The following is a 19,343-nucleotide window of genomic DNA, read 5'->3' on the forward strand; positions in this document are numbered from 1 at the left end:
CAACTAGCTTTACAATCCTGGGTGTTTAATCTTCTCCTTTTACTAACTCTTAAACTGCAATTTTAAGCATACTTAAGGAATTTTCATAAGACCACATTCACAAGTAAAGGGAGAGAAGGGCAATCTCTGCCAGTCCCACTGCACACACTGATGTGCCTGCTGGATAAATTTTGAGATGGCAGGGAAGGGTTACTTGTACTTGGAACCTCATTAATGCTGGAAATGTCGCCAATGGTGACTAAGGCTGGACCTCAGGGCTAAAGTTTGAAACCTTATGGCCCAGTGTCCCAGTTAGGATATTCCAGTGAGGTCTTGTGCAGATATAATTTTGTGCTGTTTTAATTTAACTTCTGCTCAGAAGTATACATCAATATTTTTAAAAAATTAAATAATGTGGAGATTGTCTTTCAGAACCTTCTTCCCAGCCCCCACATATTTTCTAGTGCTATCACCAGTTTTATTTGCATCCCGCCTTTCCACCAAAAAGGTGCTCCCAACATGGCAAACAACAATAATGTAAATACTACTAGTAAAACATAAAATAGTAATTAAATATACAGCCCAAAATGAAAGCAAGGCAGATAAATTATCATTTAAAATGATTAAAGGTGACATGTTAAAACCAATTACAACAGGCAAGTCAGCCTGGCCTGTCTAAATAAAAATGTCTTTGCCTGGTGGCAGAGGTTCATCAGAGACTGTGTTAATGGCTGAACCTCTTGATGCAAATATTGTAACTCCACCAAAGGGGGAGGTGTGCGCAGGGAGGCCAGCACTGATTTAAACTGGAGTTATTTTTTTACTCTAAATTAAGCTTTATGACACTACTCTAGAAGACAATTCACATCCCAAATCAGGAAATCTACCACCAGTGCCAGGAAGGCTTGCAAATAATAATAAATATCGCCAAGCACTTGACTCACGTTAAATAAAAGTGCTATTTAAAACAATTAAGGATAACAATATAATACAATGGGCTGCATGAGACCTTTGTTATCTGCTTATTCTGCGTCTTATAGGCCACTATAGTCCTTTGTGCTGGCACCTCAGGTCAAAAAAGCAGAGTGGGGAGAATGAAGCCCCTGCATTTAGTTATGAGAAAACAAAAGCTCTTTGGCCTAGGCTGAGAGCTTCTCTGTCCTGTGCCCTTGAGCCCTCTTCTTTGCAGTTCAAATCTTGTGTTCAGAATTTGGCTTCCCTGTTTCCACATATTTCCAAGCCTTCATCCCTCGGAGGGGTGGCTGACATACAGTCTGAACCTATAGGGTAAGTGGCACTGAGCTGCTCTCCCCCCCCCCCCCCCCACTGCTGACAGAGCTCATCTCTCTGCAGGTCTGACATGTTTCCATGACAACCAGAATCCCAGGCTCCTGCTGCCTCTAGTCTTGCCACCTGTTATTACCCTATCTCTCAAGTGTAAAGAGCTGATTTGTGGCCTCTTGTTTTCCCGTTCAAAAGCAAGTTTGCAAGGAATAGGTGGGATTCAAGAAATGAGAAATTAAAAAAAAAGAAGAAGCCACAGATTTGCATCAGCTAATAAATGGGAAAGGAAGAGCAGCAGGAACGGCAGAGAGGAGACAAGCTTCTTGGAAGCGCCTTGCGCTAACAGAATGAGAGATTGAATCCCTGCTGGAGACATGTCCACCTCCGGCTGGCTTATTCCCAACATTTAATGAGAAATGGAGAAAGTCATTGCGGGTGGGTTTCAAAGGGAATGGTCCATTGCACAGACCATTACATTTATTTTATTTTTTTATTCTTTGCACACAATAAAGGTGTGGACTGAAACAAGACATAGAATAAATCGGTCAGAGTGCTGACGGACAATCCAGATGCAGCTTACACAAAACTTAAGACATTTCGTATTCATTCGAAAGGAGCCTTCCCCCCCCACCCCCACCCCCAGATGCTTCCAACATTGCATTTCTCTGCTGCTGCTGTTTTTAAGGACATTGGCTCAAGATGTAAGTCTTGGTAGTGGCCTGATTTCACAAATGGCTTGGAAATTGCTCTGATTATCCCCTCCACTCCAGCTGATTTGCAATCACCTCAGTTCACAAGGGAAGCTTCTCTTGGTGCAAAGGTCAGCGTTGTCCTTCCAGCAAATGTAGAAGGGAAAGTGTGCAGTTTATGGGATCCGTCTAGAAGACCTGGTCTACACATAAAACAGGTCACCTTCAGGAATATTTTGCCTCAGAACAACATATGTATTCCTCTTTCCTTAACATCCAGCAGAAGGAGGGGTAAATGGACTGAAGGTGGGATAAAAATGTAAATAATCATAACAATAACGTGATACTGTGTTCAGTGAAAAGACACTGCTGTCATCCTCCTCAAGGAAGGCAAGGGAAAACACTCTTTGCATTCAAATATACTTCCTGCCATTGACCAAGGAGAAAATACCACTGGGGGTGGGGGGGGAGAGAGAGGTCCCTCATGCAGCATTCCAAATAGCTGGTGCTTGGTGTGAGGAACAAATAGTTTCTCTCCCACTGAGAAGCTGTCTTGATTTATTTATTCATCCATAGCCTCCTGCTTAGATGAAAATAAAAGTTAAGAAGTTTCAACGGAGATTTTGCATGGGAAATGGGGGGTAGCTTGGGATTCAGTGGGATAAAGGCATCATTTTGTTTTCCATTTCTGGAGACTAGGTCTCAAATTATGCTTCAGATCTAAAACTGACATCAGCTGATGAGCGGAGAGGTTCCAATTTTATTTTATTTTAATCTGTCCTGGTCCAAATCAACCACAATGCAAGGTAATTTACAAGATGGCTTCCAGTAGGGTTCTCATCCCCCCCCCCCTGACACTACAGATAAGAACAGAAAGTTTCTGATGCATCACCAGAAAATACATGGCTGTTCTCAGGTGTGTGTGCCCCCCCCCCCATTTTACTCATCTGCACTAACTTTTGCATGGCAGACTTGAAGACCTGCTTGTCCCACTGGGGGCGAATGAGCACAATGGATGATAGGACTGAGAAACAAAAAAAGAATAACAGCTATAGCTGCCCTTTTCCCTGTACGTGGAGTGATTAAAAATTCCATGCCAAGTATGTGGGGTAAAATGAGGCATTCCCAGGCCTACTGGAATTCTTATTTGGACTTTATGGTCTTGAGTTCCACAATGCGGAAACGTGTCTAGCTTCTATTAGCAGGAGAGTCCTATATGCTAGCCATACTCTTCAGCACGGCGTGTGGATTCAGATGCTGCATATTACCATGAACAGTTGGGATGGCAGTAGCATTAAGCACAGAATGCTGCTAATATGACAATGGATAAATATATTTAAAACCAGAGTACAGTAGTAGAAAGTAGGGCATAAACCAGGTGCAGTTAGCATTGTTGGAGCTATCTATGACTATGCAGTATGAATAGTCACACTCTCACTATTTTGTAGACCCTTGCAAAAACTTTTATGAAAAATATTATACACGCCAAAAATAGCATGCTGTCTCCATTTCTTGAAGTGGAAAGGCTGATTTAAAGACTGGTCTTGTGTTGCTGCCCTCTGGACCTCTTGTGGAGGAGGCATAAGAAGAAGGGCTTCAGATGATTGCAGGGTCTGGGTGGGTTCATATGGGGAGAGGCGGTCCTTGAGGTACTGTGGTCCTGAGCTGTTTAAGGCTTTATAAGTAAAAAACAGGACTTTTAATTGGGCCCAGAAAATAATTGGCAGTCAGTTCAGTCGGGCCAGGATCAGTGTAATATGCTCAGACCATATTGCCCCAGTGAGCAACCTGGCCAATGAATTATGCACCAGCTGAAGTTTCTGAACAGTCTTCAGAGGCAGCCCTACATATAACATGTTGCAGTAATCTAACCTCTCGTGAGGTTAGACACAGAAGTTGGGCTATTCCTGTCCAGACAGAGGCACAGCTGGGCCAGCAGCTGAATCTGATGAAAGGCATTCTGTACCACTGAGGCCACTTGAGCCTCAAGCAACAGCAAAGAATCCAAAAGTACCCTCAAGCTACATGCCTGCTCCTTCAGAGGGAATGTAGCACAATCAAGAGCAGGCAACCTCCCACCCATCTGGTCCAGAGAAGCACCCACTAGTGCTTATCTCAGTCTTATCTGGATTGAGCTTCACTTTGTTGACTCTCATCCAGTCCATTACCAAGGCAAGACAGCAGTCCAGCACCTACACTGCCACACCTGAAGAAGTAAAGGAGAAGGAGAGCTGGGTGACATCAGCATATTGCTGACAAAGTACTCCAAAACTCTGGATAACCCCACTCAGCAGTTTCATGTAGATGTTAAGCAGCATAGGAGATAAACTGAACCCTGAGGAACCCTACATTGAAAGCTCCATGGGACCAAAGAGCACTCCCCAAGAATCACCCTCTGGAAACAACCATTCAAGTAGGACCAGAACCACCGCAAAGTGTTGCCACTCATCCCTCCAGAAGGATACCATGGTCAATTGTATCGAAAACAGCTGCGAGGTTGAGGAGAATTAACAGGGACACATTTCCCCTGTCTCTCTCCCAACAGAGGTAATCATACAGGGTGATGAAGACAGTTTCTGTGCCAAAACCAGGCCTAATCCCTGGTTTTAGCATCCAAAGAACCTGAAGGATGGTATAGATGGGGCAAACTTAACATCCCATTTTGGACTCTGTTATTTTATGAAGTAGACCTTTTGGAAGCCAGTCAGTTCAAATTAGGATGTCCTGACAAACATTTTCTCCAGAGTCCTTGGGAAATATACTTTTTAGACATCCACAGTGGCCAGAGTGGGGGATAGAAAGAGGAAGGAATGTTTTTCTTCCAGCAGCTGACGTCAGGCAGCAAATCTATATCTGATTTTGGCAGATTCCGCACCAGCTTATTATTACCACAGATACTGCTGTGAAGAGATACTTGAACAGAAGACATGGATGAACTAGGAGGAAGGAAATAAGCAAGAACCCTGTACTGTGGCAAGGATCTATCTTCCACCACCCCACATGTCACAACCTATTCTGGGTTTGTTTTGCATTCATTAAACTGGGCTTCTTGCATTTCTTTCCCATGTAGCTAAGGAAATAATCACGGCCTGCCATTTACCGTGCGTTTGGCCTTTCCGGCCATTTCAGAAGGCTGCAGATTAGTCATATGGATTAACACCCCCCCCCCCACTTCCCTTCCCAAGAGCCATACAGAGAGGATTCTTGAAGTCCAGACCTTGTGACCTTGTGGACCTGTCAGATCTGATTCACAACACGCACCCAACTTAGGGAGTAGACGGCTCTGGCATTCTGGCTTTCCCTGCCTCCTCCCTGCGTACAAAGGCACCACTTAACTACTACGTATTAGCAATATGAACAATTAGCATTCCCATGAAAGATGGATGGCAACATAAATTAAATCCTGATAAGTGAAAGAAGAGAGGTTTTCAGGCTGTAAATAGACATTCAAAGAGAAGCCAGGTTTTGGCTGCAGCGGGGCGGGAGATTGTCCGAGTGACTGAAAGAGCGCACTGTGTAAAATCCTGTTTCCAGATACAGTGGTACCTCGGGTTAAGAACTTAATTCATTCTGGAGGTCTGTTCTTAACCTGAAACTGTTCTTAACCTGAAGCACCACTTTAGCTAATGGGGCCTCCTGTTGCTGCTGTGCTGCCACTGCACGATTTCTGTTCTCATTCTGAAGCAAAGTTCTGAACCCGAAGTAATATTTCTGGGTTAGCGGAGTCTCTAACCTGAAGCGTATGTAACCTGAAGCGTATGTAACCCGAGGTACCACTGTAATACTTTTTACCAGTTCTAATAAATTTCCTGCTGCATAAGGTGGGAGAGCAGATTGTGGCTGCTGACGCAACCCACCATGAACACCTCTAGGCCTGCCAGATATCCAGGTATGGGTATCCAATAGGTGTAGGAGCTCTGCACAAAATATTTAACATCTGTAGTTGCAAATAATTTGGTTTAAGCCGATACAAGTTGGATTTTTTTGCATATAGGTCCTTTGCCGGTGAGATGCTCATGCATAAACAGCAAGTGAGAAATGCTTTCATTGTGAACAGGGAGGGCAGACTCAGTCCTCCCATCTCACATGAAAGCTAAGTTTATCAGAACTGGGCCAAGAACAGAAGGCTTTTGAAGGAGCTGCAGAAGCCATCAAAATCAACCTCAGAGCCAACCCTGCCACTACACCCGGTGAAGGGGCCCTCCTCAGGCATCTTCTTATGGGGATATGTGGGTCATGAGTGGATAGAGCCAGCCAGAAGTGGGGTCCAGAGGAAGAGCAAGACCTGGAAGGAAAGCTCAAGGTAGAGGAAAGGGGGCTGTGGTTAACACAGCCACAGGCAATTCAAGAAGCTAAGAAAGGGTTAAAAGTTGAGCGTGAGTTGAGTGTGCTTAGAGCCAGCAGATACAGCATGTAAGGGGAAGGAAGGAAGAGATAAGGAGCTAGAGGTGATGGAAAATAGGAAGGGACTTGTGACAGGGGGTGGCATGGTGCACCTAAGTGCTGTGGGCAGCTGGGCTCAAGGCAAAGGCTGTGTGAACAGAGACCATGAAGAGGGATAGCAGCAGCCCGAATGGCCTGAATGGCCATGTTCCTGCTGGAAAAGTGCAAATCACTGAAAGGATGAAAGCAGGGTAGGCAAAAGACAGGCGCTTGGCTTTCATAAAGCAGGTGAGCTATGCCACCCTGCTGGTCTATGGGATATGGCTCGCTATGGTGTTTAACTGCCCCCATTGCAAGTCTGTGCACTGTGACAGGCTACCCTTCAAAGGCAACAAGCTGTCATTTGGCTTGTCTCATTTCTTGTAAAGAGGACATGGACACTTCAGATGGGACAGCATGCAGCAGCTGGTCTTTTGGAGTATGTTATTCTACTTTATCAACTGCCGGACCAGTTTTGAGTCCAACTGAAAGTCCTAGATCTCACTGTTAAAGCCCTAAAACATTTGGAAGTAGGATGGTTAAAAGACTGTGTGTGTTTGTATATATAAGTAGCTTGGACTCTGTTTTATTATGTTTTTATATGTGCAGGAAGCCACCTAGAGTGGGATGATGATGACGACGATAATAATAATTGCTCACTGTTGCTTGCTTCACTCACCAGCTCCACCTACCTGCCACCCCCTGTGAAACCTCCACCTTTACACCTGACCAAAAATACCACAAGCTTATTTCTCTCGTTTTCATCAGCAGCAGTGACAGGGGGTAGTGTGGGGAGGTTTGCAAAGCCCACTCCACCCTGATCCTGCCGCATCCTGCAACGCAAGGGGGGTATCACTGAGCAGTCAGGGCTCCCCTCTCAGCAGAAAATGCCTACGAGGATTTCTGTGTTACTTCTGGTACTACTCTTCCTACTGTGAGTAGCATTTGAAAAGGGGGGTGGGGAAACTTCCCTCTTAAGCACCTAAATCTCAGAGCGATTAACAAATGTTAAAGGAATTAATATGGCTTTAAGCCACTGCCTAGCCTAAGGGTGAGGAAGGGTGAAAGACAAGCAGCTTCCCTCAGAGCCATCCTGCCAACAGCATGCATAATGCCACATGGAATTATGGTGCAGGGCTAGCCTGAAATGCCCCTGCTACATAGTTGTATAGACTTGAGTGTGTTTGTGTTGTTTACTGTGCTGTGGCTCACAGTATGACGGAAGACACAAAAGGCAGTGGCGTAGCGTGGGGGGTGCAGGGGGGGCCGGCCGCACCGGGCGCAACATCTGGGGGTTAGGGTTAGGGGGCGCAAATCCATGGGTTAGGGGGCGCAAATCCACGGGTTAGGGGGCACAAATTACTTGCCTTGCCCTGGGTGCTGACAACCCACGCTACGCCACTGACAAAAGGAGGAACACGATCAGTTTCTAATGAGTCTGGTAGCACCCTTGATGCTCAGCAATCCCCATCGCTTGAGAATTTAACAGAGGGGATAAACAACTTGACTTAATTTCCTGGAGCAGGCTTAAGGGTGGTGGTTCTGTACGTTGGGGAAAACCCAATGTCAGCTGTGTTGACATTAGCATCTTCCTTCCCCATCCCTGGAACAATTTGTGAAATGTTTTTAATCACAGACCAGAAAGGTGGAAGATGGACATAAAAGAAGGATAAACATGCACACAAATAACTACTACCGCTAGAGCTTGTGGTAATTAAAATCAAAATCTCACTGCATTAAATGAAACAATGAATCTCAGCTAGATCATACATGCCAACCTCTGCTTAAAAACTTCCAATGAAGGAGAGTCCATAACCTCCCGAGGGAGACTACACTCTCTTAACAGCTCTTGCTGTTGGAAAGTTATTCTTGATGTTTAGTTGGAATTTCCTCCCTTGTAACTTGAATCCATTGGTTTAGGTCCTACCACAGTAAAATGGTTTGCCATTTGTTGATAGCCACAAGAATTCAAATAGATCAAGTATGAAGACTAGCAGAAACACAGTGAGGTGTGAAATCCTAGCAGTGTTGATAACTTTGAAAATGACATATTTTAGAATGTTGTACTATTTTATTGTTGTTAGCCGCCCTGAGCCCGGCTTCGGCTGGGGAGGGCGGGATATAAATAAAATTTATTATTATTATTATTATTTTATGATAAGAGATAGGAGAATGAGTTGTATGCTAAATATGGGGATAGTATTCCCCCCCCCCCGTACTGGATAAGGCACAGGGGTCTCTGTTTAAATGGATGGGCTACTACTATGCAAGCCTCTTGAAGGATACATGCAATGAATTCAGGGAATTGATATGGTTGCAAATGAATGATAATTATTAAAAAGAACAACTGAACAATCTCATTTAGTTATTTGACAAACTGAATTGCACATTTGAAAGGGCACCTTGAGAATATTTGTAGTTTGCTTTAAGGTGCTCAGGGTAACTATATTTTGATATTCCAATCAATCAATCAATCAATCAATCAATTGCTGCTTTAAAAGAAAAAAAAGAAAGCCAAGACTGACTGCCTGGTTCAGTCCATCAGCTTCGTCTTATATTCCTACAATTAAATATAATTCAACAGTCACCTAATCTAGTTTAGCACACTGCCTCTAGGAAGAAACTAGTGACTAATGCTTCAAGAGAGGCTTACTAACCTTAACTTGGTAAGAAGCTATGGTAGTTTATCCTGCTATGAAGAGGAATACACTTTGTTACTTCCAAATTTATTTGTAGCATTAATAATAGTTTGATCCTAGCAAATATTTTATGTTACTGTCGGTACAACTTCACCCCAGTTATAATAAATTCTACTATAGCCTTTCTTCATATAAGAGCTATACAACACTTAAAATAAAAAAAAGACTCTCAATATGTCTAAAAGCACGGTAGAGATTAAGTGTCTCCGGGCTTTTCGTTCAGCAGTAGAATCAGCATCCCCTCAATAACCAGTCTTAGGACTTTCAAATAAGAGTTGAGAGGGGGACATCATTACCTTTTGAAACATCCAGAGGCTTTCTGGAGCAGAAAATATTATCAGATCTAGGCCTAGGCCCTTGCGTCCGACTTGCTCCCTTGATATTTATGGAGATCATATCATGTGTCACATAAGAAAGACACTGGAAACGTGCAGTGAATTTTGTACAATAACAAGAAGAAAAGAGACAAAGATAGAAGATAATAAAAAAGTGTGTTTTCTTGTTCTCAGAGCTAAACCACAGTGAAACGGCTTGACAATGGGCAGATTGGGTTCCCCCCTTTCGCTTGTCTTCCTTCGACATGTTCGCCCCATGGGAGCAGTGATGGAAAGTGCCCTGCTACAGAGTTAATGTGAGGTTTGGAGCTGAATTTTTTGACTAGCTGAGCTCAGCACCTGGGAAAGCTGCAGTTGATTAGCTCCTCTAAAAGCCCAGGTCCCAATAATTCACAGAGGAGCAAAGTAATTGTGGCCACTGCTGAAATGCAAGGATGAAGGTAGCCCAGGAAGAATAGATGGTGGATTTGGAGCATTCCACAAAGGAGGGGGTGGGCAGAAAGAGGAGGGGAATGTATATTCTACTCACGTTTGTGATTTTCATTTCTGTGGACAGGTGGGGAGCGTGTCTCCTGCTCTTGAGCATCATCCCCCTCCTCACTAGCAAGGTGGGTGTGAGCATAATGGTAGCTCAATCCTGGCCTGTTCTTGTAGCGCTTTCCACAGACTGTGAACAGAGAAAACACAAAGAGCAGAAGACAGAGGATGATACATCAGTAACAACTAAAGTGGCCTTAAGTATTTCTTCACTGCTGCTGCCTTTCCCAGACAAATAGACGCTTATTTCTATTTCATAACACCAGAGGGATAGCTCTTCACGGAGAGCTAAATACCCACATACAAAATACCTGTCCCTCCAGTCAGGTTTGAAGTAAAATATTTCTTTTAAAACACTCAGAAGAGGCAACCAGACATGGACTGAAAGTCTGAGGAAAACGTGTTTTCCACTGGACAGTGCATAGCTGAATAAATGAAATGTAGAGTAAGAATCTGCCCCAAAGGCATCTCAGGATGTATTCAGATGTGGGGAATATTGCATTAGTTTTCCGGATTATAATAATAGCACTTCCATCCCATTTTCTAACATTCCTTTCACACCACAGTACCTGTCGTGCTATGGAACTATGGCTTTTTGACCAATATACCAGCATACCATGCTAAATTTCATTCAAACCAGTGGGTGCAGTGTGACACAGCAACAAACGTCATTGGACAATATTTCTATGCTCACACCCCTTCTGCTCATGCAGGCATCTGTTCCCCCATGATTCCCCTGTGCAAACAGCAGGAAAGAACTGTATACTGCTCCAAATTCCATCCCTTTACTGCAAACAGATTTTTTTCTGCAACCAACTAACATGCAAATGAGCGTTTAAACATGCACCATCCTCTACTGGTTTTCCAGAAGTGGCGTTTACGTCGTGTGAAAGCTCAACTATAATTCGGAAAGTAACAGTTAAGGGAACATTGAGGAAATGGAATGATCTATGTGTGAATACAGTCTCAGTTTAAATTTAGATGCTGCACGGTTAAGGTCACAGCTGAGTGCCATGCTGTGGTAGCTCTCCTTCAGACTAGGGACAGTGAGCTGCCCGCATTTAGGGATCAGATGCCTCAGAATTCATGTTAACGAGAAAATTCCCAGGGAAAAATGCCCTGCTGAAGCTGATAGTCTTTATCAATTTTAAATATTTTTCCATTAGAAACTGCTTTCTGGGTATTAGCTTGTGAGCATTAATAACAAGTTATTATCAGTTTTCCATTGAAGAGACTAAAGCATGTAGAAAGGTTAAAATAGCTTATTATGAACACAAATGATCTGTGCTTATATTAGAAATTATATTATATTTGTTCATGTACTTATAATCTTTTTAGGCCATCTCTGTGGATAATGTTTTTTTCCTCTCTCTCTTTCTCTCTTCTTTCTCTTTCTCACATACGTAATGTGTGTAGACCCTTCATAATCAATGAATTTGAGACCATTGATTTTAATGGACCTGTTTTATAACTAACATTGGATGTCATGTCATCCTATTTATTCCTCAATGGAAACTGGCTTGAGTGAGAGAGCTGAGGCCCTGGAGGAAAACCATCCTGGTTATGGCAAACAAGCTGAAATTACAATGCTGCAAACTATCTATTAACTCAAATTGAATGCAGCTCTGGTGGCATGCAAATTGCAGCTTTGGCACTAACAATAAGTTGTAGTTGTTGCTTTCATTATTTAGTAGTGCTACTTATATAGCACTTAATATACCACTCTCTAAGCAGTTCGCATAAGATATACTATAAAATCACAACTATAATACATATATATATACAATTAAAAAACCTCACAACAATAAAACTGACCAGTGCACACTTTATTTATTTCATAAAAATTATATACTGCTTAATTGTAATAATAAGCCTGTCTAAGCAAGTGGGTTTTTAGCAGGCCTTTAAAACTCATTACAGTTCCTGCCTCTTAAACTAAATGAGTCAGGTTGTACTATATCTTACAGGAATAAATGTTAGCAAGTCAACACCATGTGGAAATGAAGACATGATGAATAAGGTCAATGAAAAGCATCATTCTTTGTTTACACAACCAGCTGTTTTAACTACCAAGCAGCAACATTGGGAGGGATGCACAAAACTGTGCAGGAATTATTTTGAAAGATTATTACCCTAGACGTCCTGAGAATATTGTCAATAAGCTTGAGAATATATCAGAATGTTTCTAAATTAAGACATTTAATTAGAGGTCTAAGAAATACTGGATTATGGCAGAATTAGGAAAAGAATAGAACATCTTTTTTAAAAAGATTCTGATGAGGTGCAGCTATCTTAGCCCAGCTATTCTTTTAAAGAAATAAAAAATGAGTGGTCTGGATGGTAAGGGGCAATGATCAAAGCAATACTTAGACATATTTAAAACATGAATGTTGATACATATCATACACACTGTCCCATTTGACAGGTGTAGAACGTATAATTAATACTAGCTTTCTTATTTATATAAGACTATTACAGTCAAGCAACTGTCAGGTATTGAATGTATAATTAATATTACCTTTCTTATTTATATAAGACTATTATCAGAAACCTCACATGTGTGCTGAGAGTAAGCTATTAGGACAGTTGTCAGGGACAATACCTAGTCTGCAGAGCTCAGTAGTTTTTCAGGCTTCAGCTTCATTTAACAGCCACCTCGTTCAAACTAAAGTGAGTGAGAACAAATGTCTAAAGCAGGGGTGCATAACCTCTGACTTAAGGCTAATTAAACCCGCCAGGCCTTGCAGTCCAGACCACAAGGCTGTTTTCAGCTGGCCACACACACCTGTTACTTACCTGATGTCATATGACATCAGCCACAGCGTAAGCAAAGCTGCTATGGAGGAATCCAGAGCCTCAGAGTGTCCTCCCAATTTTATCTCTGCAGCCCTAGCTTCCGAATGGATCCTATCACTGCCAAAAGCAGGGGGCCTTGCATACAGTGCCAAATGCACATTGGGGCTGCAAAGGAAATATTGAGAGCAATTGTTCCTTTGCAGCCCTGGTTTCCCACCTGATGGAACAGGTGCCCTTTAAGCAAGCTCTCAGGGAACGGGCACCAGAAATTGAGGGGAGGGTTGGATGCTGCCCACGGACTGTCAATTGATCAGTGATTTGGATAGATGGACTTTGCTAATCAATGTGAGTTCCTAGAGCAATTTTTTCCACAAACGGAAGTAGCAGGAGCATTAAATGCCAGGAAACAACAAGCTAAGAACATTCCTTATTGCTAAGGAATTGCTGAGTGAAAAGGAAAAGAACAAACTTCAGGTGCTGGCTGAGAATATGGTAAGAACTGTGGAATAAAAATATATTTGGAATTTTATTGTGGTGTGGTTGGAGGAAAATGGAGGTAACAAGCATTAAACAATGATTCCACAGTATCACACAGAACAATCACTTCCAACAAAGTATGCTGATCTGGGCCACATTCGTTCAGTTTTCTCATCTTGGCATAAACTTTGGAATGTATCTGCATGTTTCACTAACTGAAGATTTTCCACAAAGGAAAGCTGAGTTTAGGGTAGAAATTCAAACCAGCTATGGTGCCATCTCACATCTGTTTCCACGCAGGCCCTCATTTATTGTTAATTATATGGATTCATTCACCCTTCCTTCCTTCTCAGCTTCAGTAAAGGAGATTGCCATTGATCAGCCCAAGTTTTCTATAACATTAGAGCAACTAAGCCAATGAAAGCCAGAGGAGACTTACATTCACAATCCCCCTGTAATATCAGGACAATTCCACCAATGTTATCAATGGAAACAGGGCAGGAAGAGGAGACCGAACCAAGCAAGTAAATTGCAGAGGTGAGTTTAGTCTAGTTTTATGTTAGCATTCACCCAACCTATCCTTAGTTCCAAACAACATTTTTTTGAAGTTTAATTTTTAAAACTTTATCATGGATCCTAGCAGTGCTTTAAAAAAAAGAAAGAAAAAGAAAAGGTGCCAGGACTCAACATAAAGTTGTTACAGTAAGTGCTACGCTTTTAACATTTGGGAGAAAAAAATGGTGTTGCTACTGTGTACCTTTGAGTACTCCCAGAAAAAAGCACTGAATCCTAGTATCCAAAATCAAAGGATCAGAGCAACTGAGCAAATGAAACACAGAGGAGGCTAACCTACAAGCCCCTCGTAATATCAGGACAGTTCAGCCAATGTTATCAAGGGAAACAGGACTGGCAGAAAAGACTGAACTGAGCAAGAGGTGAAGAGGTTGAAAGAGGAAAAAGTGAATGTACAGCATACCACCCTTCTTACGGATAGGCTCTTCACCAGTTATAACAAAAATAAAAAAATAAAAAGTCGGCTCCCAGTCTCCCACCACCATTCCAGCTTATAGCAATCTTGTTATCGGGCACATCTAGGAACCTGAATTAAATAGCGCTTTGCTCTTTGTTCACCTTTCTGTCCTTTCCTTTTCTAGTTGGCCAGCCCCTTGAGCAACAGTCACACCACATGGTAGGTTAGGGAAGCATTCATATAAAAGGCACTTCCGTAGACTGAATTCTATATTGGTTTATTCAAAAACAGCTCTTACGACACAAGATACCAGGTTGGGACTTCATTGGGTTAAATGTGTGGTGCTTAAGGTGCCTTCTAAATTGGTGGAAGAAAGTCCTCAATTACAATACAGTAGCGCCAATAAAAAGCCAATGAACGGAGCCTTAGAATGGCAGTAATGGAAACAGGAACTCTTACAAAAAGCAAGTTCATTCTGAGTGGCTTATTTCAATTACATTCTCTGCCGCGTCTGTCATAGAAAAGAGGGAGGGATTGATACAACTGAGCACCCAAGCAGGGCTCCGTCACGTATTGTGCACGCAGTGTTCGAAACTCCCATTGTTCTAGGCACATTTTGCGACAGGGGATTTCATTAGCGCGAGCAGTTTATGAGCTCTGGGCACAGTACTGCACCTAAGATTTCAGATTAAAACTGCAGAGTAGAAGCAAAGGAGGACCTTTTTCTGCCTCCCCACTTCCAGCTACTCCCTGAAGACTGGAAAAGAGACCCTCTTGAGAATATTAGAGGGGTAAGCAGGGGAAGGACTTTGTTGTTGTTTAGTCGTTTAGTCGTGTCCGACTCTTCGTGACCCCATGGACCAGAGCACGCCAGGCACTTCTGTCTTCCACTGCCTCCCGCAGTTTGGTCAGACTCATGTTTGTAGCTTCGAAGACACTATCTCGTCCTCTGTCGTGCCCTTCTTCTTGTGCCCTCCTTCTTTCCCAACATCAGGGTCTTTTCCAGGGAGTCTTCTCTTCTCATGAGGTAGCCAAAGTATTGGAGCCGCAGCTTCACGATCTGTCCTTCCAGTGAGCACTCAGGGCTGATTTCCTTAAGAATGGATAGGTTTGATCTTCTTGCAGTCCATGGGACTCTCAAGAGTCTCCTCCAGCACCATAATTCAAAAGCATCAATTCTTCGACGATCAGCCTTCTTTATGGTCCAGCTCTCACTTCCATACATCACTACTGGGAAAACCATAGCTTTTACTATACGGACCTTTGTTGGCAAGGTGATGTCTCTACTTTTTAAGATGCTGTCTAGGTTGGTCATTGCTTTAGGGGAAGGACTAGACCATGTGAAAAAATGAACATAATATTTTAGCTGCACTGCATTCATTTTCAGCTTTGTATTCTTGTTATAAAAATATGTGCCTAGACATTCTGTTGTTGCACCCATAATCTGGGTTTAAAGTGCCATTTAGCTCCTAGCTTTCGTATCTCAGTTTCTACTGTGTACACGACAGTTCTGTCCAAGTGAGAGAGGGAGAAAGAGCAGCATGAGATTTTGCCTTCGGACTGAAAAACAAAACGGTTTTGGGAAAAGGGAATTGCATACCTGTAAAGAACCTAAGTATTCAGGTGATACTTTTTATTTCTAACCACAGAGTTGAGCTAGGTGTTAAATGAGCAATGCATATAACAGTTTTCAGGCAGAGTTTGTGTGTATTTTTTTAATGGAAAGCAACCACAGGAGGCTGGTAGTTTCAGCACAGGGGCAGCATGAGGATAAAGAGCTATTTCATCCCTTTCCCCTCCTGCCCAAAATCATCCCCAATTCACAATGGGAGAGAAAAATGGCTACCTCTATAGAAATGCAGACAAGGGACTAGTTTTGAGAAGAAGAAAAACGTAACTGGGAGGGAGTGGGTGAAGCAGCTGCTTCTCCCCTCCTCACCATACCTCTGCTCAAACTGGCAGCCTCCCTCAACTATTTTTTCATTTGAAGAAGAATGCTGGGAGGCTGTTCATGCATCTCCCATGTAGCATTTAGTGTGGCCCTATCTGAACCACAAAAAGAAAAGAGAGTGACTCATGCGGTGGACATAGATACCAAGGCATAAAAAGCCGCAAATGAAGCAGAGAGGTAAACTGAGCCTAAGAGAAAGAAGGATGTGAGGTGTGGTGTGGTCTCTTGCCACGGGTTTCATTTTCACTCACTCGCTCGCTCAAAAAACAGTAACAGCAAGTAGTGATGGGAGTGGCAGCTCAGCAAATTCTAAAGCAGTGAAATGTGTTTCATTTTATGGAAAGGAATGAATTATGTCTTGATTACTGCACCAGACTGAAAGCAGAGTGGAGGGTCTGGACACTACTTACTGTCACAAACGTAAGGTTTATCATGGTCGTCCATAGAAGAAACATCATTCCTTCGCCTGCCACCTCCAGAACCCCGAGCCTAGAAATAAACCAAGATGTTAATGCAACAGCCACCACCCAGACATTACAGTGGTATCTCTAGGTATCTTCTGTGCTTTGCATATGCACAGAAGTGCTGAATCGCAACCCACGTGTGCACAGATGCAGCACTGTGGGTTGCCAACGCTGCAGGTTTCAAACGTGCCTCCCACACAGATCATGTTCACAACCCGAGTGTCCACTGTAAAAGGACACATTCTGCTCATGTAAAAACATGAGGCAGGCCCCACAAATAACCCAGAGATGCATTTTAAATAAAAGAACACATTCTACTCATGTAAAAACACGCTGATTCCCGGGCTGTCCACGTGCCGGATTTAGAAGGTGATTGGGCCAGATCCGGCCCTCGGGCCTTAGTTTGCCTACCCATGCCCTAGAGACTATTAAAACCATCTCTACATGTAGGCATATTTTCTGAACCAATGGGAGGACTCAGCTAGTCATACACTTGGCCTTGCTAGTGTTGCTATGGTAACCCAGTGCACCTGGCATCCTTATCTCAGGACAGCCATATTATTGGGGGGGGGGGTTTCTCCTCAAGACATGAGACCAAGCGCTGTGTAATTTAACCCATTGTTCACAATACACCAATACTAGCAGGGCCCTCTGAGACTAATTTTCTCCCTCTTGCCCATGTCCCTGAACTCCAGTACATTGAGCCAGCAGCTGCAAACAGCTGAGAAGTGACTGACGCCTCTGTTCTACAATGCTGGGGAGCAATGCTCTGGCAGGGGTTGATGCAAGCCATCTCTTTTTAAAACTTCACAAGGGATACAATATAATCCTCATTACCAGGAGGAAACAAAGTGAAAATGGGAATGTGATTTTTAAAGGATATACACTCTGAAAAGAGATGCTCTAAGAAATGAACACTATTAAGCATTTTGTACACATCCAAAAGTGTTATAGCATTGTTAATAGTGCAGTAATTATAACAACAGTTACATTACACACAAAGTTTTCACTTCAAAGTCTCCTTGTTTAAAATAGGAGAGAGCGAAGCACATGCATAAATTAAAATGTCTGAACCTGGAGCTTTCAGTAAAATTTGCCCCAAGCACATTCATGCATGTTGATTTCTAATTTCTTTTCTTGTTCCTTTTGTTTTAAAAAGAAACGGTTGCTCTTGGTGCACTGGGGACACTGAATAATGAATGGTAGCTACACCTAACCTGCATTACACAATGCGCAAAATATACATTCCTCCCCCCTAAAATGCATGCTCATGTTCTCAGGTTGTGTGTAATGTGCACTCTGTGATTTCAGGCCTTATTGTCCTGCCCATTATTTCTGCCCGACAATGTTCTTTAAATCTCCCTCTCACTGTCTGCAAATCCATATATCCTTGGCCTTCAACTCTCTTTCCCAACACTCCCATAATTTCATGGCTGGCCTCAGGGGGGCTGGCAAATAGACAGCCGCCCCAGAGGCACAAACTCGAGTGCCACGTGCTTGCTGTCAGTGCTTCAGCATGTGGCATTCAGTCATCCATGGCTGCCTTCAGCCTCCTGCCGTTCTACAGCAAGGGATTGATGTACATAGCCGGAAAGCTTCGCCAGAGCAGCCTTGGAGCGTTCAGATGGAGCCAAACAGAGACGCTTGCCAGAAGGACAGATGAAGGGGCCCAAGATTAAAAATGAAATCATGCTGCAGGAAAGGGGAGGACGTGCACAAATTGGGAATGGCCAGCACCTCAGCTCCTCCGCATTATTTCTGTTGCAGTGCCTATCATTCCCTCGTTGCTGCTCTGAAACAACCAAACACATGGGCCTAAATATACATTTAGGGGCCTCTAGATTGCTTCTGGAAATCTAGTGCAACGGTGTCCTTAAAGCAGATGAGTGGAGAAGAAACATACCTTCTAGATCTAGGAAAAAAGGATGAGGTGCTTTGTTACAATGGCCACCTTCGGTTTTTTATGTGTCCTAGCGGGAGAGGCTGCTGGGGAAACATTGTACCAGAGCTTCAGTGTCTTAACTGGCTCTGCATTGTACTTCAGACTCAGCATACTATAAAGTGGGGGGTGGGCAGTCTTCAGGGCTACAGAATTTACTCTGTGTTTTCTCAGAACCCCAATCAGAGCCAGGTGCAAAATAAGCAGTGTGGGACAATTTCCTATTGCATCCCAGGAGGGGCTGGCACAGTGGAGCAGTGCTGTGCCCCCACCCTCACAATGGGAAAGACATCTCCAAGAGAGAGCCAAGCCAACCAGAGGAGGAGGCAGTGCCGGGTTAAATGGAGAGGCAGTCTGAGCTGGACGTGAACTGGGTCCATGACAGTACACATTATGGCAGCAGACCCACATCTTTAAAAGCTGGTTTTCCCAATTCATATGTAAAGTGAATGTGTTTAAACGTGATTGTGGGAGAGGGGTTAATGGTTTGCTCTATTATACATTTTGTATTCTCATTTTGTATTTTTCTGTTGTGAACCACCCTGGGATCTTCGGATGGGTGGTATACACATCATCATCATCATCTAAATAAATAAAGTAGCAGTAGTAGTGGTAGTGGTATAGTGGTGGTGGTGAAGACAGGCATGTAGACAAGGATTGATAAGTCTGATCCCACCTGCAGCTTCCCTCCCCCCAGCCTCTCCTCCACCCCCAGGAACTTTCCTTCCTGCTGAACTCATTTCCAGTGCAGGCCAGTGATGGGAGGGTTGTGTACTCCCTGCACAAAACACCACTTTGGGC

General features: G+C 43.3%; 1 protein-coding gene across 2 annotated transcripts in view; it reads right to left on the minus strand.

Moving 5' to 3' along the window:
• DPF3 (double PHD fingers 3) overlaps nucleotides 1-19,343 on the minus strand; it is a 183,700-nt gene that overhangs the window by 41,095 nt on the left and 123,262 nt on the right. For both annotated transcript variants that reach the window (XR_014546480.1, XM_083607328.1), the window contains exons 6-7: nucleotides 16,550-16,628; nucleotides 9,938-10,075 (exon numbers count right to left, since the gene is read on the minus strand). Coding sequence is in view for 1 of the 2 variants with exons in the window: in XM_083607328.1 (XP_083463454.1) it covers nucleotides 9,938-10,075; nucleotides 16,550-16,628 (217 nt within the window). In the remaining variant the exon portion in view is untranslated. The remainder of the gene's footprint in view (nucleotides 1-9,937; nucleotides 10,076-16,549; nucleotides 16,629-19,343) is intronic.

Source organism: Podarcis filfolensis (genome assembly GCF_964270895.1).
Source record: "Podarcis filfolensis genome assembly, chromosome: 1".
In the NCBI taxonomy this organism is placed as follows: Eukaryota; Metazoa; Chordata; class Lepidosauria; order Squamata; family Lacertidae; genus Podarcis; species Podarcis filfolensis.